The sequence below is a fragment of the Ceratotherium simum genome, chromosome 33, assembly GCF_057802395.1.
Source record: "Ceratotherium simum simum isolate JZ-2026a chromosome 33, ASM5780239v1, whole genome shotgun sequence".
Classification (NCBI taxonomy): Eukaryota; Metazoa; Chordata; class Mammalia; order Perissodactyla; family Rhinocerotidae; genus Ceratotherium; species Ceratotherium simum.
In genome coordinates, this window is record NC_141932.1 from 5,524,152 (window position 1) to 5,542,390 (window position 18,239).

At 41.7% G+C, this 18,239-nt stretch overlaps 1 protein-coding gene across 1 annotated transcript; it reads right to left on the minus strand.

The window, feature by feature from the left end:
- Nucleotides 1-3,041: 3,041 nt before the first annotated feature.
- Nucleotides 3,042-11,848, minus strand: FCAR (Fc alpha receptor). Its single transcript, XM_087422272.1, is given in 5 exon segments — nucleotides 3,042-3,419; nucleotides 5,147-5,434; nucleotides 7,638-7,922; nucleotides 11,320-11,355; nucleotides 11,815-11,848. Coding segments are annotated over 5 exon segments (891 nt in total). The 3' UTR covers nucleotides 3,042-3,171.
- Nucleotides 11,849-18,239: the final 6,391 nt, after the last annotated feature.

Sequence of the window (18,239 nt, forward strand, 5' to 3'; positions counted from 1 at the left end):
GAACTCACCAATGTAGACCTTGGGTGCATGAGGCTGCTCAGAGCAGAACAGTTTACTTCAACAGTGTATAAAGACCTGAAGATAGAATCATCTTTACAGTGTGTCTTGCATTAACTAGACTTGATAAATGTTTCCTATTTGGCAAGCACTGTCCTGACTGGTTTGCAATCATTAATTTATTGAATATTCACGATAAACTGATGAAATTGGTAGCATTTATTCCATCAGTTTGCAGATAAGAAACTGAGGTACAAAGATGTTAAATAAATGCCGTGTTTTATCCAGGTAATTAGAGGTGTCGGGTGATCATCTTAGGGGGATATGCCTCTGAACCTGAGTGTCTTCCCTGGACACCACACTCTAAGTTGAACCATACCATCCATCTCGCTAAGTTTGTCTCTGCTTTCTTATGGAGTCTTCTGTATCTATTTAGTTCAGCCTGGTTTCCACCTTAAGCTCACACCTGTACTCCTAGAACTATCCCCATATACAGACAGTAAGACATGTTGTGGATAATGGATTTCAAGTCATGACTCAACCAATTAAAAAGTAAGTGACACTGAGGATGTTGCTAATAATTTATTTATTTATTTATTTATTTATTTATTTATTTATTTATTTATTTATTTATTTTTTGGTGAGGAAGACTGTCCCTAAGCTAACATCTATTACCAATCTTCTTCTTTTTGCTCGAGGAAGATTGTCCCTGATCTAACATCTGTTGCCAATCTTCCTCTTTTTGCTTGAGGAAGACTGGCCCTGAGCTAACATCTGTGCCAATCTTCCCGTATTTTGCATGTGGGACCCTGCCACAGCATGGCTTGATGAGTGGTGTGTAGGTCCTCGCCTGGCACTGGAACCTGTGAACACTGGGCCATCTAAGCAGAGCATGCAAACTTAACCACTATGCCACTGGGCCAATCCCAATTTATTCATGTTTGTGGTACTTGAAGAAAACCTCAACTTCATGGAGATTCAATTTACATACAATACAATTCATCCATTTAAAGTATATCATTCAGTGGTTTTTAGTATACTTATAGAGTTGCTTGACCATCACCACAATCTAATTTTAGAACTTTTTCAGCATCCCCAAAATAAACCCAATACCCACTAGCAGTTGCTGCCCACTACCCCCTCACCCTTCAGTGAGGCAACCACTCATCTACTTTCAGTCTCTATAGACTTTATTAAAGAAATTTTTACAAATGGTGGAAAAATATACATAACATAAAATTTACCATTTTAACCATTTTTAAAGGTTTTTTTTATTGTGGTAAAAAAACCTTCTAACATGAAATTTACCATCTTCACCATTTTCAAGTGTGCAGTTCAGTAATGAGAAGTACACTCATGTTGTTGTGAAGCAAATCTTCAGAACTTTTTTTATCTTGCAAAACTGAAACCCTGTACCCCAAAAGAGGAGTTGTCATTTAATGGATAGAGGTTCATTTTAACCATTTTAAAGTGTGCAGTTCAGTGGCATTAAGTACATTCACGTTGTTGTGTGACCATCATCTGTCTCCACAACTTTTTCATCATCACAAACTGAAACTCTGTATCCATATATTTGTATCATTATCCAAATCATGTCATTTTCTGAGCCTCTTTTGGCTCATGTGAAATGCAGTTTGATTAAAATAAAATTCACAGGGTTACAGTGATCTCCTGTAAACGAAATGACCAGCATAAAACCTAACATAGAAGAGAAGGTCCCGGAATATAAGCCCCCATTCTCTTTGCCTCTAAGCAAAATCTTATACTTAACCTAGATCAATCCAATATATGAATTATCAAAGGCTGATGCACTCACTATTCAATGCCTGAAATAAAAAGGCAAAGTCAAATTTATTTTTACTATAGTAAGGGATAGTTCTCTTGGCCAGACATGGTGTCTCTGAGCAAAGCCTACTGATGATCCTATATCCCATAGGGTTTTGGGGGAAATGTCGATTTTCGGGGGCTCTTGTGGTTTGACATCACCTATAAAAGCATGTTTTTTTGAGGGAGACTATTTTGATTGGTTGTCACTCATAGATGTGTTTAGTGGAGTGAACTCGTTTTTGATTGGCTGATGTTTAGAAGCAAGAGGCTGTCTGATTGGTTGAATCACCAAGGCATTTTCACTGAGGTGAGTGGTCATCGATGATGGGTTAAAAACCGGTTCTGGTTGCTCCTTGTTTACCGGGGTTACAGGACGATAGAGTCTTTTCCTAGGAGTGCAAGACCTTTTTATTCTCAGAAGCCTGTCTTCAAACGAGGCCCTGCTGTCAACTAAACCATGTATCTGAGGCTAATCTTATCCCTCTCTCGGAATCAAACCCCATTGCATCTCTCTGGTCCAAACCCTGGATCTTATGTAAAGACTCTTATTAGCCCTCCTCTGAAATTGTGGCACTTGCTTGTTGTTTTATCAGGCCCAATCACGAACATTTTCTTCGTCAACTTATTTATTAATGATTTCAATAAATATTTCCAATATTTTATGTTTTCTAGACCTCGTGATGAATACTACAAAAAGACGAATCAATGGACTAAGTAGCTCAAAGTGCGAGATAACCCAAAGGAGACGCTTGTTCCGGCTGTTTTCACAAGTCTATCTACTGTGCTGGGAGGCATGAGACATTTTGAAATGTGTCACAGTTTCATAAGAACAGGAGAGTATTCTTAACAATGGGGAAAGCATGTGTTAATACACAAATTTTGGTGTAGGAAAAACTAGAAGCCCATATGTCATGGAATATGTGGTATGTTGAGTGCACGGTATTAATAATTAATTAATTATTAGTATTAATAATTCATGGAATTCTAAGTGCTAAGGTCTTATATAGGAGGATGTAAAGGTATTCAGTTTTGTTGACAAAGTCAAGACAAAACGAAGTTATGGGTCAGAACTTCTACAGAGGAAGGGTGAAAAACAATCAGCAAGGAGAACTGGGAATGCTTTGAATTATTTTTATCACAGTGAGTGAGTTAAGCCAAAACAGTGGTGAGAATTTTATCACTAATGTTCAGGAAGGTGGAGTGCAAATATACCAGATCCATATAAGATTGGCTTATATCAAACCATTTGATTGGCTTGAAAATGTATCCAAGCTTGTTAGTGCCTCTTTCTTCCTTGTATTCTCCAAGTAGCTTTGCAGGATGCTGTAGATTTCTACTCATCTACCTTTAGCACCCCGTGTCTGCCTGGTGGCTGTTAGAAGTCAGTCCAGAGGCTCTTAGGGGTTGGTCCAGAGGTTCAGTATGCTGTTTCTGCTTACCCCAGCTCGATTCAGGCAAGTCTTGCCTGTCTTCTTTGTGAGGAACCTTACAAGTGTGCCAATTTTCAGCCAGTATGGCCAAGAGAGCCACAAAGACCATCCCTGCCACGCCCATTCGGATCAAATTCTCCAACGTATAGTCTTGGTTCATGGTATCTAGAGACATAATTCAAGGAGATGAACAGTCATTGGTCACGTTCTATTCCATTTCAACCCCAGAGCCCTGAAGGGAGATCTCCTTTCCCTATTTGTGGTACCACTTGGACCTCCTCTGCGATGAGGTCATGCATTCATGAGCACCATACTTAGTCTGTAAGCCTGGGTCCAATGGTGAGGAACTGTGGTTCCCAGGAGAGTCTTATAAATGGGAAAGGAAGTGGCTGTGGGGATCTTGTGTTTACTTTTCATTCCCTCCTCATGCGGTGATTTCACTGAATGTCTAATCATATCCCAGCAACACCTCCATGTATCCAGAGCCCTACATTCTCTCTTCTACACCTTCTTCAACCCACACAAGAATTTTTATTCCTCTCTTATACATGACAAAGGGTACAGCACTGTTGGTATCTGGTAAGTAGGTGGGAAAAAATTTTCAGATGAACTTAGGTAATATTGGTCTCCATTATTGTGTGACCTTTCACTTTCACACCTTTGCTGTTCTCTGAAACTTTAAAAAATTTCTTCATTTTTTATGTGGACTGCATGGGCCTCTGTTGGTCTCAAGGATGCTCACAATAAAATACTGTGAAATTACAATGCTCAGAAATCCTAGTAACTCTCTCCTGTTAAAAAGCTGAAATCAATTGCAAATGGACTTAAAATTCCTACTTGTGAAATGCAAAATATTTTGAGTTTGAGAAGATAATACGAGAGAATCATCTTGACACTGGAAGAGCAGATTATTTCTAAAACAAGATACTGTGACTATCTACTCTGAAGGAAAAGACTAATAAATTCACTCCTCCTCTATAGATGCCCGATTGTCCATGCATCATTAACCAAAAAGACCATTCTAGCCGTGACTGTCGTATTTGCTTAGCTTGTAGAATGACTAGACAACGTGGACCTAAGAGACGATGTAGTTGCCCTGCTCAGTGATTGGCAGTTGCTTTCCTCGGCTATAACTCTTATTTTCTCCCTCTGAGCAGAGTGATGTACGCAAACAATATAAAAATGGGGCTTGCGATAGATTTCTTTTTTCTTTGTGAGGAAGATCAGCCCTGTGCTAACATCTGCCAATCCTCCTCTTTTTTTGCTGAGGAAGACTGGCCCTGGGCTAACATCTGTGCCAATCTTCCTTCACTTTATAAGGGACACCGCCACACCATGGCTTGCCAAGTGGTGTGTCGGTGCGGCCCCGGGATCCGAACCAGCGAACCTCGGGCCGCCGCAGCAGAGCACGCACACTTAACCACTTGTGCCCTGGGCCGGCCCGCAATAGAGCTTTTAAGAGTTCTTCCCACAAGCCGTAAGTTCCTAGCCAGTCACTCAGAATGGATTCTAGTATTGCAGGTTAGTATAAGGATGCCCAGAGGCAACTAAGCATGCGAAAAAGGGAAGAGAGCAAGTCTAAGGTTGTGTCAGCTATCTATTGTCTCAACAGTGCCCCTTAACATGATTCTGAACGTTGGTTTCTGCTTTCTCAATAGACCACACATGTTTTCAAAGGATATTGTCTGGAGAACTTTAGGAGAGGATGTGAAAGTCGAATGTGGTGTAGGATAGAAGTGCTTCTCTCTTCACAGTCCTCTGAGTAATGACTCTCTACTGCCCCATCCTTCTTTCTCAGAGCACCTCTTCAGACTCCTGCTTGATGCCCAGGCCCTGGACAGCCAGCTAGAGCCCCAGAGAGGAAGACATAGGCTGGGCTAGGATGCACATACCTTTGACCACAAGCTTCAGGGCATCACTGGGGGCTGACCACACATAAGGGCTGCCACTTCACCAACCATAGCACCTGTAGTTCCCTGAGAAGCCAGGGCTCACAGGACCCAGAGTGAAGTTGCCCTGGTGTCCCTCACTTTGGTGCTGTGGCAAGGTGGCTCCTCCCTCCTCGATCAGTGAAAATCTATCAAACAGGACGTGTGTTGAACCACATTGGAGGGAAATATTCTTTCTTGGTATCAGTTTAGAGTCCTGGTCAGTGGAGAGGAAGGGTTTGTCATACAAGCCTAAAAGGGAAGAGAGTGAGCTATTAGCAAGGTATTAGCAATTATTCTCTTTCCCTTTTATTCCTACCACTCATGTTGGATCCATGCTAAGAGACTGGAAGATACTGATGTTTCCTATTGTAAATGAATGGGAGCTGGGAATAGCCCACTTCACTACCACAGGACCTATACTCTGTCACAAACTGTTGCAGACAGGGCTGAGCAAACAAGCAGCCCATGAGGCTTAGATGAGACACCATCTTCAAGAGAGAGATCTGGTCTCTAAAGCCAGAAGAGCCATACAATTCTGTTACCAATGACAACCTGTGGGTTTTCTTTTTCCCACACCACCAAGTAATTCTGCAACACCAGCTGGGTGTCCCACAGTTCAACTCAATTCTGATACTATCTACACTGAGACAGTGTCACATCCCATAGGCTAAGGGCTCAGTACCACAACTTCCCCCTACCCACTTTAGAACTCCAATTGCACAACCCCTCCTTTGGTTCAATTAATTTGCTAGAGTGGCTCTCAGAACTCACAGAAACATTTTACTCACTATATTACCAGTTTATTATAAAAGGATATAACTCAGGAACATCTAGATGGAAGAGATGCATAGGGCAAGGTATGGGGAAAGAGCGTGGAGCTTCCATGCCCTCTCCAGGTGCACCACTCTCCCAGCACCTCCACGTGTTCAACAATCCAGAAACTCTCTGAACCCTGTCCTTTTGGGTTTTTATGGAGGCTTCATTACATAGGCATGATTGATTAAATCATTGGCCATTGGTGATTGAATTCAATCTCCAGCCCCTCCCCTCTCCCCAGAGATCAGGGATTGGGACTGAAAATTCCAACCCTCTAATCACATGATTGGCCCCACTGGTAACCAGCCGCCATATTTAGGTGCTTCCCAAAAGTCACCTCATTAACCTATACTCAGGTGTGGTTGAAAGGGGTTTGCTATGATTATCAAGACACCTTTATCACTCTTATTTCTTAGGAAATTCCAAGGGTTTAGGAGCTCTGTGCCAGAAACAGGGACAAAGACCAAACATATATTTCTTATTATAAATCACAATATCACAAGCTGTATGTTGGAGAAAAGGGGGGATGGTATCCAGAAGTTTGAGGAGCTATGTCAGGAGCTGAAGGAGGTGATAATGTGTAAGAAGAATGCTAGCGTGCAGAACAACCTGGAAATCCAGCGTGCTCCCTTCTAGAAACACGGAGTCCAGGCCACACTGAGGACAGAGCTTAAAACTGAGGGCTGGATTCCCGCAGCAGGAGAATAACTCCTCTCTCCTTAAGTACAGGCTGCATATAGTGATTTCCTTCCAAACAGAAAGGATGGGTGGGAGGAAAAGTAACTTTACAGTGAGAAACCTGACAAACAGGATCTCAGCAAGGGGCTCAAGGTCAACATCAACAGTCACATCATTTGTAGAGTATGTAACCTTGATATGATGTGATTAAAATGACACTGTGCGGGCCGGCCCTGTGGCTTGGTGGTTAAGTGCGCGCGCTGCGATGCTGGTGGCCCGGGTTCGGATCCCGGGTGCGCATCGAGGCACCACTTCTCCGTTCATCCTGAGGCCGAGTCCCACATACAGCAACTGGAAGGATGTGCAGCTACGACATACAACTATCCACTGGGGCTTTGGGGGGAAAAATAAAATAAATAAAATCTTAAAAAAAAAAAAAAGAAAAAAAAAAAAAATGACACTGTGCCTCTATGTCTCCCTCACAATAATCCATAACACCTGTCTTATCATGAGTAAAACACCAGACAACTTCCAACAGTGGGGGATTGTATAAAACACCTGACCAGTGCTCCTCAAAACAGCCAAGGTTGTCAAAGACAAGGAAAGTCTGAGAAACTTCCATGGCCAAGAGGAGCCTAAAGAGACATGACAACTAAATTCAGTGCGGGATGGGATCCTGGAATAGATGGAGGACATTAGGTAAAACCTAAGGACATCTAAATAAACTGTGGTCTTTGGCTCATAATAATGTATCAACATCAGTTCATTAATGGTAAGGAATGTACCATACTAGCGGAAGATGTTAACAATAGAGAAAACTGGGTGCCGCATATATGGAAACTCTCTGTCATATCTTCTCAATTTCCCTGTAAATCTGAAACTGTTCTAAAAGTGACATCAATGAAAAAATAAGAAAGAAAAGCCACCTGAGGGCTGGAGACCCTGGATGTCTCCTCACCTGTCACCACCAGCTCCAAGGCTACACTATACTCCGACCAGCTGTACTCTTTCCTATATCGGCACTGATAATGCCCTGCAGTGTTTGTATCCATGTGGTTAATGATGAATTCAGCCTCCTCCTGAAATCCAAATTTTTCCTCCACCACCTTGTTTATGGAGTTTCCCAGGATCTCCAGTTGGTACAGGAAAGACCAGGGAGTTCCCCGGCACAGGATCTTCACAGACTCATTCAAGGGAATCACAGAACTGGGTGTGGCAGATATAATAGGAATGGGAAAACACCCTGGAAGAAAATAGAGCCCAGACTCAGAAGGCTTACATGGGGGAAACCATACTTCTTTCCTTCCCTATGGGGGTAACATAAATAAGGTGCAAAGAACTTATAATTCCTTCCTTTTTAAATAGTTTTTTTTTGTATTTCATACCTGTGGCAGAATAGAATGTGTTATACAAACATAAAATTCACCATTTAAATCATTTTAAGTGTACATCTCAGTGGCATTAATAGTATTCACAAAATTGTGCAACCATCACCATCAGCTGTTTTCAGAACTTTTTCATGACTCCAAACAAAAACCTTCTAACGAGTAAGCAATAACTCCCTAATCTCTTTTTCCTCAGCCCCTGGTAACCTCTAATCTACTTTCCATCTCTATGAATTCACCTATTCTAGGTACCTCACGTCAGTGGAATAATACAATATTTGTCTTTCTGTGTATGGCATATTTCACCTAGCATGATGTCCTCAATATTCATCCATGTTGTAGCATGTGTCAGAATATCTTTCCTTTTTATGGCTGAATATTATTCCATTGTATGTATAGACCACATTTTGTTTATCCATTCATATCAATGGATATTTGGGTTGTTTCTACCTTTTGGCTATTGTGAATAATGTTGCTATGAACATCGGTGTACAAATATGTGTTTGAGTCTCTGCTTTCAATTCCTTCAGTCACATATGTAGGAGCAGAATTGCTGGATCATATGTTTAGCTTTTGAGGAACTGAAGGGCTCTTTGAGGAACTGAATTCCTTCCTTTTTATGTGTTTATTTATTTTTTATTGAGGTGAAATTCACATAACATAAAATTAACCATTTTTAAAGTGTACAATTCAGTGGCATTTAGCACATTCATAATGTTGTGCAACCACCACCTCTATCTAGTTCCATTTTCATCACCCCCAAAGAAGACCCCATATACATCAAGCAGTCACTTCCATTCTACCCTCCTCACAGCCCCTGGGAACCTATAGTCTGGCATGAAGTTTTCTTGCCATGGCAATCTTCTCAACATGCAATCTTGCTCTTCACTCTACAGTGAGGGTTCTGAAGCTTGGAGAAACCATGCCAATTGCTCAAGACCACAAACTGAAGAGTGGTCAGACCTGGTTTGGAAACTAGGAATGTCTCATTTAGATTCTGCACTTTCTTCTCTGCAGATGAGGAGAGCTCTCTATCCTGAAACAGTTAGAGAATGCAATGTGAGGGACAACTAACACAAGTGGCTGGTGAACATGATGATTAGTTCTGTGAGAGAGGGCCAGAGGCTGGGACTTGGAAACTACATAGCTCCAGGAGTGAGATTTAGGACAGAAAGGGATTTGGGAAGGTATTGGGGTATAAGAAGGTGCCGGTTAGCTTCTTGGCACCAATCCATTCATGCTCAGTGGCTGTGAGCAAGTAACTTTGCATTTTGAAGACTTCTGCTTTCAGCTTTAACCCTGATACAGTGTGTAAAGGAGCTGGGGAGATATAGGGAACACTTACCTTCCTGTGCCTGAATTTCCTTGCCTGGACAGAGTACTGTAAGAGAGAAATTAATGAAAAAGCAATTCTCCAGTTTCCAATCTCTATTATAGGAAACCGGAGGGAGGGACACTCAAAACCTGCTGGTTCCCTTTGTCAAGGTCCATCATCATTTTAGACCTGATACTGATGTGCTCAACTGCAGCTCTGTGCAGGGGATAAGAAGGGAGTTTGCCATCCCCACAAGGATTGTTGTCAAGCAAGACAAACCCTGCTGGATTTCCTTATATTCAATATCGTTCACTCACCAACACATCCATGCATTTGTTGTTCCAAAACACATAAAAAGATGCCTCCATTGACCCAAGCACATTGTTTATCTACTATCATGACCTAAACCAGTGGTTCTCAACTTGGGGCAATTTTGCCTCTCAGGCGACAATTTGGCAATGTCTGGAGACATTTTTAGTTGTCACAACTGGGGTGGGAGGTACTATTGGCATCTAGTGGGTAGAGGCCAGGGATGCTGCTGAACATCTTACAATGCACAGGGCAGCCCCAGAACAGAGGATTATCCGGTCCCAAATGTCAATAGTGCTGAGTTCAAGAAACCTTACCTGAACAGACCTGGTCAATACCTTTAGGGGGATGATGATATGGGAAATGTGAGATTCTAATTAAAAAATACACAAATATACAATTGTAGATCATGACATACGGCCTGCAGTATAAAGACGTAGAACTCGGAGATCTGATAACAGACGTGAGGGTTCAGCTGATATATAAGGCTGTGTAGGAATTGCCTAGGTGATGTGGATAGGCAGGTTTGGGGCATTGCAGGTAGAAAGGACAATGAGAGGGCCGGCCCAGTGGTGTGGCAGTTAAGTTCGCAGGCTCCGCTTCAGCTGCCCGGGGTTCAAAGATTTGGATCTCGGGTGTGGGCCTATGCACCGCTTGTCTAGCCATGCTATGGCAGCATCCCATATAAAGTAGAGGAAGATGGGCATGGATGTTAGCCCAGGGCCAATCTTCCTCAGCAAAAAAGAGGAGGATTGGCAACAGATGTCAGCTCTGGGCTAATCTCCCTCAAAAGAAAAAAAAAAAAAGAAAGAAAGGACAATGAGAAAAGACCCTGAATTAATGAAGCGGAACAAGTGAAGGAGAAACTAAATTAAGGTCAGCGTGGATGAAGAGCAGAGACTCAGAGGGAGAGTGGAAGATGCGCTGGAGGAGTAAACACAAGCCAGGGTGGGCAGGGGTTGAGAGGCCTGGGCAAGTAGCTAGGTTTATCTAAAGATAGACTACTGAGCAGTTTTAAGAGGGAGATAAACATATTTGCATTTTAAAGACAAAAACAATCCAGGCTACAGTCTTTAGAAGGAGCTGGAAGGGAGAAGACGTGGATGGATATGGTGTCACACCCATTAGGAGGCCAAGCAGTAGTTGGAATGACAGAATATACAGTAGTAATTTAGTAGTGCTTACTGCTTTGTACTGTAGTTAGTACAGAAGAATACACAGATCCTACAACAGCTAAGACGGTGTCCCTTTAAATGGAGCAAAGTGGATAGACTGGGGAGAACTAGGTTGTGAAAGCAAGTAGATGCGACATATGGAAGGATTTGGGCAATCAAAGATGGCTCCCGACTTCCTCATCCCTGTAGTTGTGAACATTCAGTAAAACACACATCTCTGATGGACAGACAGCCTAACAGAAGCGAAAAGACGAAATCCAGGTCTGAACATGATGAATTTGAGGGGTCTGGAGATACAAAATGAAACAGAAATTATGCAAGGGGAACATAGCAGAGACAATTAGAATGGAGAATAAGATTGGAATTCATCTTGGCTTTAGACCATCCCTTCATCCCTTCTATCCAGAGCTGCCAGGAGGGTATTGGGTGACTGGGGAGATTGAGGGGAACACTTACCTTCCCGTGCCTGAATCTTCTGGCTCAGACAGAGCACTGGAAGAGAGAGATTCATGAAAAAGCAATCCTCCAGTGTCCAGTCTCTATTATAAATCACTCTAAGTAATAACACCCAGGGTGTCATTTTTTCTTCCACAGTGAACATAGCTTTAAGGCTCATCTTTTAATTTTAGCTTGTAGATTCTAGCCCCTAAGACTTTTATCAACAGGAAACATAATACATCCAGGAAACATAATACATCCCCAGACAGGATCGCATGGGTTGAATGAGCCCCCCAGGGTCAACTTGACAACCTGACAACTGAGCCCCACAAGCTAGCTTGGACTTGGGTAGAGGCAGTTACAGATATCTAGGCAAAAACCATCTCTCCATTAAGGAGGTTGGAATCTCCTTGGCAGCCACTAAAATCACCAAATCCTCATGTTAAGAGGGGCCCTGACTATTTTGGGATTCCCCCAGCTTCCCCTCTAACCCGCTTGCATTTCAGGACTCACTGAGACAGAGGAGGGTGATGTCTCCGGAGGTCATGATTCTGACACAGCCTCAGCCCAGTTAACCTCTTGTTGGTGCACATTAGCAGGATGACAGATTCTCATAAGACACTAAGATCCACAGGAAGTATGAGGTCAGAGCCCCTCGTCAGAGAATTTCTACATCTATTCCTGCACAATAAATGGTTTCTTCCTGAAGAACTTAGTTCTGGGTAGCTCTTGGATAGGGTCCAAGAGGAGACCAAACTTCCTGTTTATGTTTCACATCAGAAGTGAATGTTTTCATCAACCAATGTCCAATGGGGCTCAAATCCTTCATTGGACCAGATCCCACATCCAAATGGAAGGGGCTGGGACAGAATATAAGATGAGTGCGATACAGACAGAGATTTCTCTTCACTAAACCATCAGTCAGAAACCATGTGGTCTTGCCTGTTATGGGCCCACATGTTCTCTCTGGAATTCACGGACCTAACTCCTTCATATCCACTTGGACTTGATCAGGCAAGCGGTATACATTTATACTGGGGATTATCTCAATGCCAGCATGTACAGGCATTTTCTCAGGAGCTTTCATCATGTCTAAGGAAAGAACCTCCTATATCTACATCTGTAGCTATCATCTGTAAATATATCTATCTATATTTATATCAATATAATGGATCTTATATTCTGTCCCAGGCCCTTCCATTTGGATGGATGGAGAGAATATAGGTTAAATAGATAGATAGATGGATAGATAGATAGATAGATAGATAGATAGATAGATAGATAGATAATTTGGTTATAGACTCCTGGCTATTACTCTTTCTTCAAGTATGGGAAGTCAGATATTTCAAATCAAACTCTATATTGACTATCTCATTTTAATCGCGAAACATCACTCTTTTTTCCAGCTTCACTGAGATATAATCAACATATAACCTTGTGTAAATTTAAAGTATATAACGTGTTGATCTGATACATTTATATATTGCAAAATGATTTTCACTGTAGCCTTGGCTAACACCTTCATCACCTCCCATATTTACCATTTCTTTTTTGTAGTGAGAACATGGAAGATCTACTCTCTTAGCAACTTCTAAGCATAGAATACAGTACCGTTAATTATACTCACCATGTTGTACATTAGGTCCCCAGAACTTACTCATATTATAACAGGAAGTTTGTGCCCTTTGATCAATATCTCCCCAATTCCCCCACTCTCCAGCCCCCTGTAACCTTGCCTTCCAACACACCAAGTATTTTGAAGTCCTGAGCCTGTCTCATTTTTTGGAAGGCAAATAGCATTAACTATCTCATTTTGTGCAAATTTAAGTTTTGTCTTTTTTCATCAATTTCCATATATATACTTTCAGTCACCCAGAAATTCGGTGATGTAGATTGCATAAAATTGCCCACATCCCAATTTTCTTTCTTGTGGTTTATGCCTTCTTTCTTTCTTTGTTCTCATTTGAATGAAGCTTGAGTGGAGGGAAAAATGATGGTTGTGTTCTTAGCTGGGTATTTAAAATGAGTAGAGGAGTAATGGGAAAATTCATGGATTCTAGAGGCAGAATGACCTGATTAAAAATACTATTGTTATTGCTTAAAAACTAAGTGGCTTTCTAGGGGGAAGGGGACATTAATTGGTTGACTTTCAGGAACTGGTTTGAGCCACATTTATTGACGAGCAGGGACTACATTGTGTTAAGTCACCACAACCTTTGGGGTGAGTTTTTTTTTTTTAATTACTTCCTCTTATGGAAGAGGAATGTTAAAGTGTACTAGAATCTTTCCCACATCTTGCTTTGCTCCTTATTTCAAATCTATTTTGCCCCATTAATTTCAATTGCATTAGATTCTGTTCTGTCCTGAGTCCAGATAAATAAAGGTGAGACCCTAAGTATAGGCCCAGACTTAGGGATGGATTTCTAGGCTCAGCCCCAAGCTATAGTCCAAGAGTTAGCAAACCTTTTCTGTAAAGGGCCAAAGAATAAACAACATAGTCTTTGAAGGCCATAGAATCTCTGTCAAAGCTAATCAACTTTGCCATTGCAGCATGAAAGTGGCCATTGATAATAAGTACATGAATGAACATGACAATATTCCAATAACAATACATAGGGGGTCAGATCTGGCCTGTAGGCTGTAGATTGCTGGCCCCATGCTCTAAAGCCCATCTTATTGGACTTATTTGTATTAAGAGATTAGGGGCTCTGCTAATAATAACAGCTATTCTCTGCTGTGGTCTTTGAATGAACACTGGTCCCCCCATAGTCTCATGGAAAGAAGTGACTGTAGTCTTGGTAAGTGTCAGGTACAGATATGGAATGGCTTTTAAGGCCATATTTATACTACTAGAGACCCTTTTATGAGTTCTGATATTTATCAGAACAACAAAGGGAAAAAGAGGACCAAGTGGTCTTGGGCAGGTGGCTCTTCCTTGCAATTTCCTTACACATCAACTGTATTACTTTAGGTAGTTTTCCTAACTGTTCTCCTTTTTAAAAAAAATTGTACACCTCTTAGAATGTCTTCCTAGGTCAACAAGTGAAAGAACCCATGGTAGAGAAGTCATTACCACTGCCAATATATGAAATAGTGTTTTCTCCCATATCTTTTATTGACCTTTGTTCCATATTAGTTTGCATCTGTTGCTGTTGATGCTACTTTACCTTTTTTTCCTAATATTGATGATTTGTTTCTTCTCTCATAATACTTATAGGATGAGTTATTTTTTATTTAAGTTGAGACACCTTGATTCTTATTCTATCTCTATATAGATTCTTGGATCACTTAAACAGAGACTTCTGAGAAATGACTGGATTTGTGCTTGGAAGACTTTATGTTATCCTCACCCCTTCAGCTAAGATCAGCTTCTTATTCATTAAACCCTTTATCTGCTTACCAGGGATCTGATGGGACCCCAGGATGTCTGTGTGTTGGGGGGAAGGCAGATGGAGGAAAGATATTTTAGGAGTGAGAAGGAGAAGGATTGTGAAGTCTATTTCATGAGCAGCAAATAAGCGCCAGGATTTGTAACTGGGGCTTTTTAACTTTTATGATCCCATTAGATTCTGACAAAGCCATCCTGTGAGGGAGATGGTAATGGCACCAAATTAAGGAGGATGCAACTGGGACTTAGCAAGATATCATGACTTAAAATGAGGCAGGAACTGTGACTCCAATGACTTTGACCTTCTATTGTAGCACTCTGCTTCCCAGCAGATGGGGAACCCCAATTTAGGACCAAGATCACTACCCACACTCTTACTTGGAATGCTTCTCTCCTCTACCAGAATCAGCCACAACCTGATTTTAAAAATAATGAAAATAAGTCTTTAAGAGAAATGGCTTTGCCTAAGGTAGTGCAGCTAAGAAAGAAAAAAATGAAATTTAATTGTTAAACATCCAAAAAATGTCCATCTCCAGAACATGTCTTAGATCCTCCAGGAAAGATGCTAGGGTTACTCTATCCTGGGACCAGGTGAACATGACAAACATGTTTCTGTGTTACATTCCAATGAAACGTCTTCTCATTGGGCTGCCATATTGCATGTCTGGGTGGAGAATAAGAGTTTTGTGTTCAATCCTGGGAAAGAGAAACCCAGGCAAAAATGGCGCCACCCACTCCTCAAGCTGTCCTTTAGTGTCTGAACAGAGCTCCTACTCTCAACCTTCCACGTTTTTTGTCTACATTTTGTTAATTACTGTCTTTTTTTCTCGGCTTTATTCCCTCTGCATATGTCTTCCTTTATCTTTCTCTCAGCATCACGTTCTCTCTCACTCTTTATCCATCAGCTTTTGAATTTTTGCCTCTACTGGTAATATGATTCTGTGATGGTTATTTTTATGTATCAACTTGACTGGGCTATGGTGTGCCCCGATATTTGGTTAAACATTATTCTCGGTGCGTCTGTGAGGGTGTTTAAGGGTGAGGTCAACATTCGAATCAGTAGACGGAGTAAAGCAGATTCCTCTCCCCAATGTGGGTGAGCCTCATCTAATCTGTTTGGTATTAATAGAACAAAAAGACTGATCCTCTCATGAATAAGAGGGGGCTCCTTCTGCCTGATTGCTTTGAGCTGAGACATCAGTCTTTTCTGGTCCTCGGACTTGAACTGAAACATCAGCTCTCTTTGGGTTTGAGCTTGCCAGCTTTCAGACTGGAAGTTATACTGTTCACCCTCCTGGTTCTCAGGTCTTTGGACTCAGACTGGAGCTACACACCAGCTCTCAGGGTCTCCAGCTTGCTGACTGCAGATCTTGGGACTTCTCAGCTACTATAATCACATGAGCCAATTTCTTGTAATCTCTCACTCTCTCTCTCTATTTATACATCTATATGCATCCTATTGGTTCTGTTTCTCTGGAGAACCTTGACTAGTATAGCCTTCATGTTCCCACCTCTACTGATCAGGAATCCCCTTAGGACAGGGCTTATAAGAGCCATTCTAGGACCCAAGGAATTACAAACCATGGAGCTCTAGGAATCACAGTGATCCAAGAATCTGTATGGAGACAGATGGTAAGAATCAAGGTATCTATCGGTTCCTGAATATTCTGGGGTCTCAGAGCTAATGATAAACTTGCCTTGAAACTGCCTAACTGGTTATTAACTGGTGATTAGTAGGCTCCATCTCCTTGTATGGTGCAACTCTATTGAACCCAAGCTGTGAGTGGTGGTGGAGATCCACAGCCCTCTTTGGGGTACCACAGTGATCAGATATACCTGTGTGGGAGATTTGTCTCAAATATCTAAGAAGAAAGGAGGACTTTGCTTTGAGGAGGAGGAAGGGGAACTACTCCTCTACCCAGCGACCTTGGAGATACAGAAGGCGAGTGACAAGTGAGGGCCTTTCTTCTCTTGCATCTTTAAAGGCAATTTATCCCAAATTAGAATATATATAGGCAGCTGGTGGTGTGCTGGAGAGTACACTCCACTGTGGAGTAAGCATGGCACATCTTCCTGAAAATGAAGTTGATGCTTAGAGTTTTGAGAAATGTTAAAAGATGATTTTCTTTGTTAATATTAAAAGATGCTATTCTGATGTGTGAAATATTTTATATTTTGTATCAAAAAATAAATGGAAGTGTGGCTTAAGATATATATATATATATATACACAAATATATATATATACACACATATCTACATCTTACATATGTATGCATCATATATATAATACATCTTATATATGTATATATATTTGCATGTGCATATTCCTCTGACATAAATGAATATACATACATACATAGCTCTCTTGCAAAACATGGCTTTGTCATTGTAAAAAATAGCCTATCTCAGGATATGTCACATGTTCCAGGGGTTCATGGCACATCGACCAGCTGTTCCTATTGAGCTGTTGACAAACATTATATTCTAAACAAGAGTTTCTCAACATTAGTGCTACTGATCTTTGGGGGCTGGATAATGATTCTCTGTGGTGGAGGCTGTCCTGTGCACTGTAGGGTGTTGAGCGGCACTCCTGACCTCTACCCACTAGATGCCAGTAGCAGCCTCTCCTGCCGTTATGACACCCAAAATGTCTTAAGACACTGCCAAATGGCTCCTGGTGGGCAAAACTGCTCTAGCTGAGAGCCACTGCCCTGTGGTGTCTGCTGACATGTACAGGCTGAAGAACCAGACTTTGTTCTGAGACATCAATAAGTTGCATGCATGCGATAGCATTCCACATCCCTTCCTTGACGCATTCAGGCTCTACAGGATGTAGACCCCACTTAGGGTCACAGAACATAGACTAGCCCAGTGGGAAGGTCTCTAGAACATATTTACAGGCACAAAGCCCAAAAGTGTTCCTTTAATCTGCTGTTCCCTATGGTCTCAACAACCAAGTCGCTCCCAGAATCAAATCCATCCCGAAACCCTGTTTTTCCTTCCCAGCTCCCTGAAGGAGCCTATTGCTGCTCTTTCAAGAAGGAGGACATTGTGGTTTGGAGAAAGGACTCACCTTCTCATACTTATTTATAACACTTTAAGAGAAGCCACGTGGAAATTTAGTCTCCCTCCAAAACTCTTGCCTTAATGCTAGCATCCAAGCTGAAACCTTGCGTTTAAAAAGCCACATCTGGTATTGTGGAAAATCTCAGTTGCCCATGCTGATCCCCATGGGTACATGCCAAATCTTTGGGAATTCTCATCTGCAGTTCCGGGTAACTCCATCATGCCTCCCCTTCCAGATCTCACTAAGTCCTAATACCTTATTTTCTTTTCTTGGCTATTGCACACTTCTGTTATACAGAAACCAGGGGTCCCATAGAACTGACCCATGTGCTGTGTGTGGTCTGTTGGGACCCATCAACACTGTTTAATTTCCTCCTCAAACTAGTGACAGCAGAGGAAGCTGCACAACTTTTTGCTTTCCCATGCATAGCTCTGTTTTTCCCACAATGTGTGCTGAACAAAAATATCTGACTTCCTAGAAA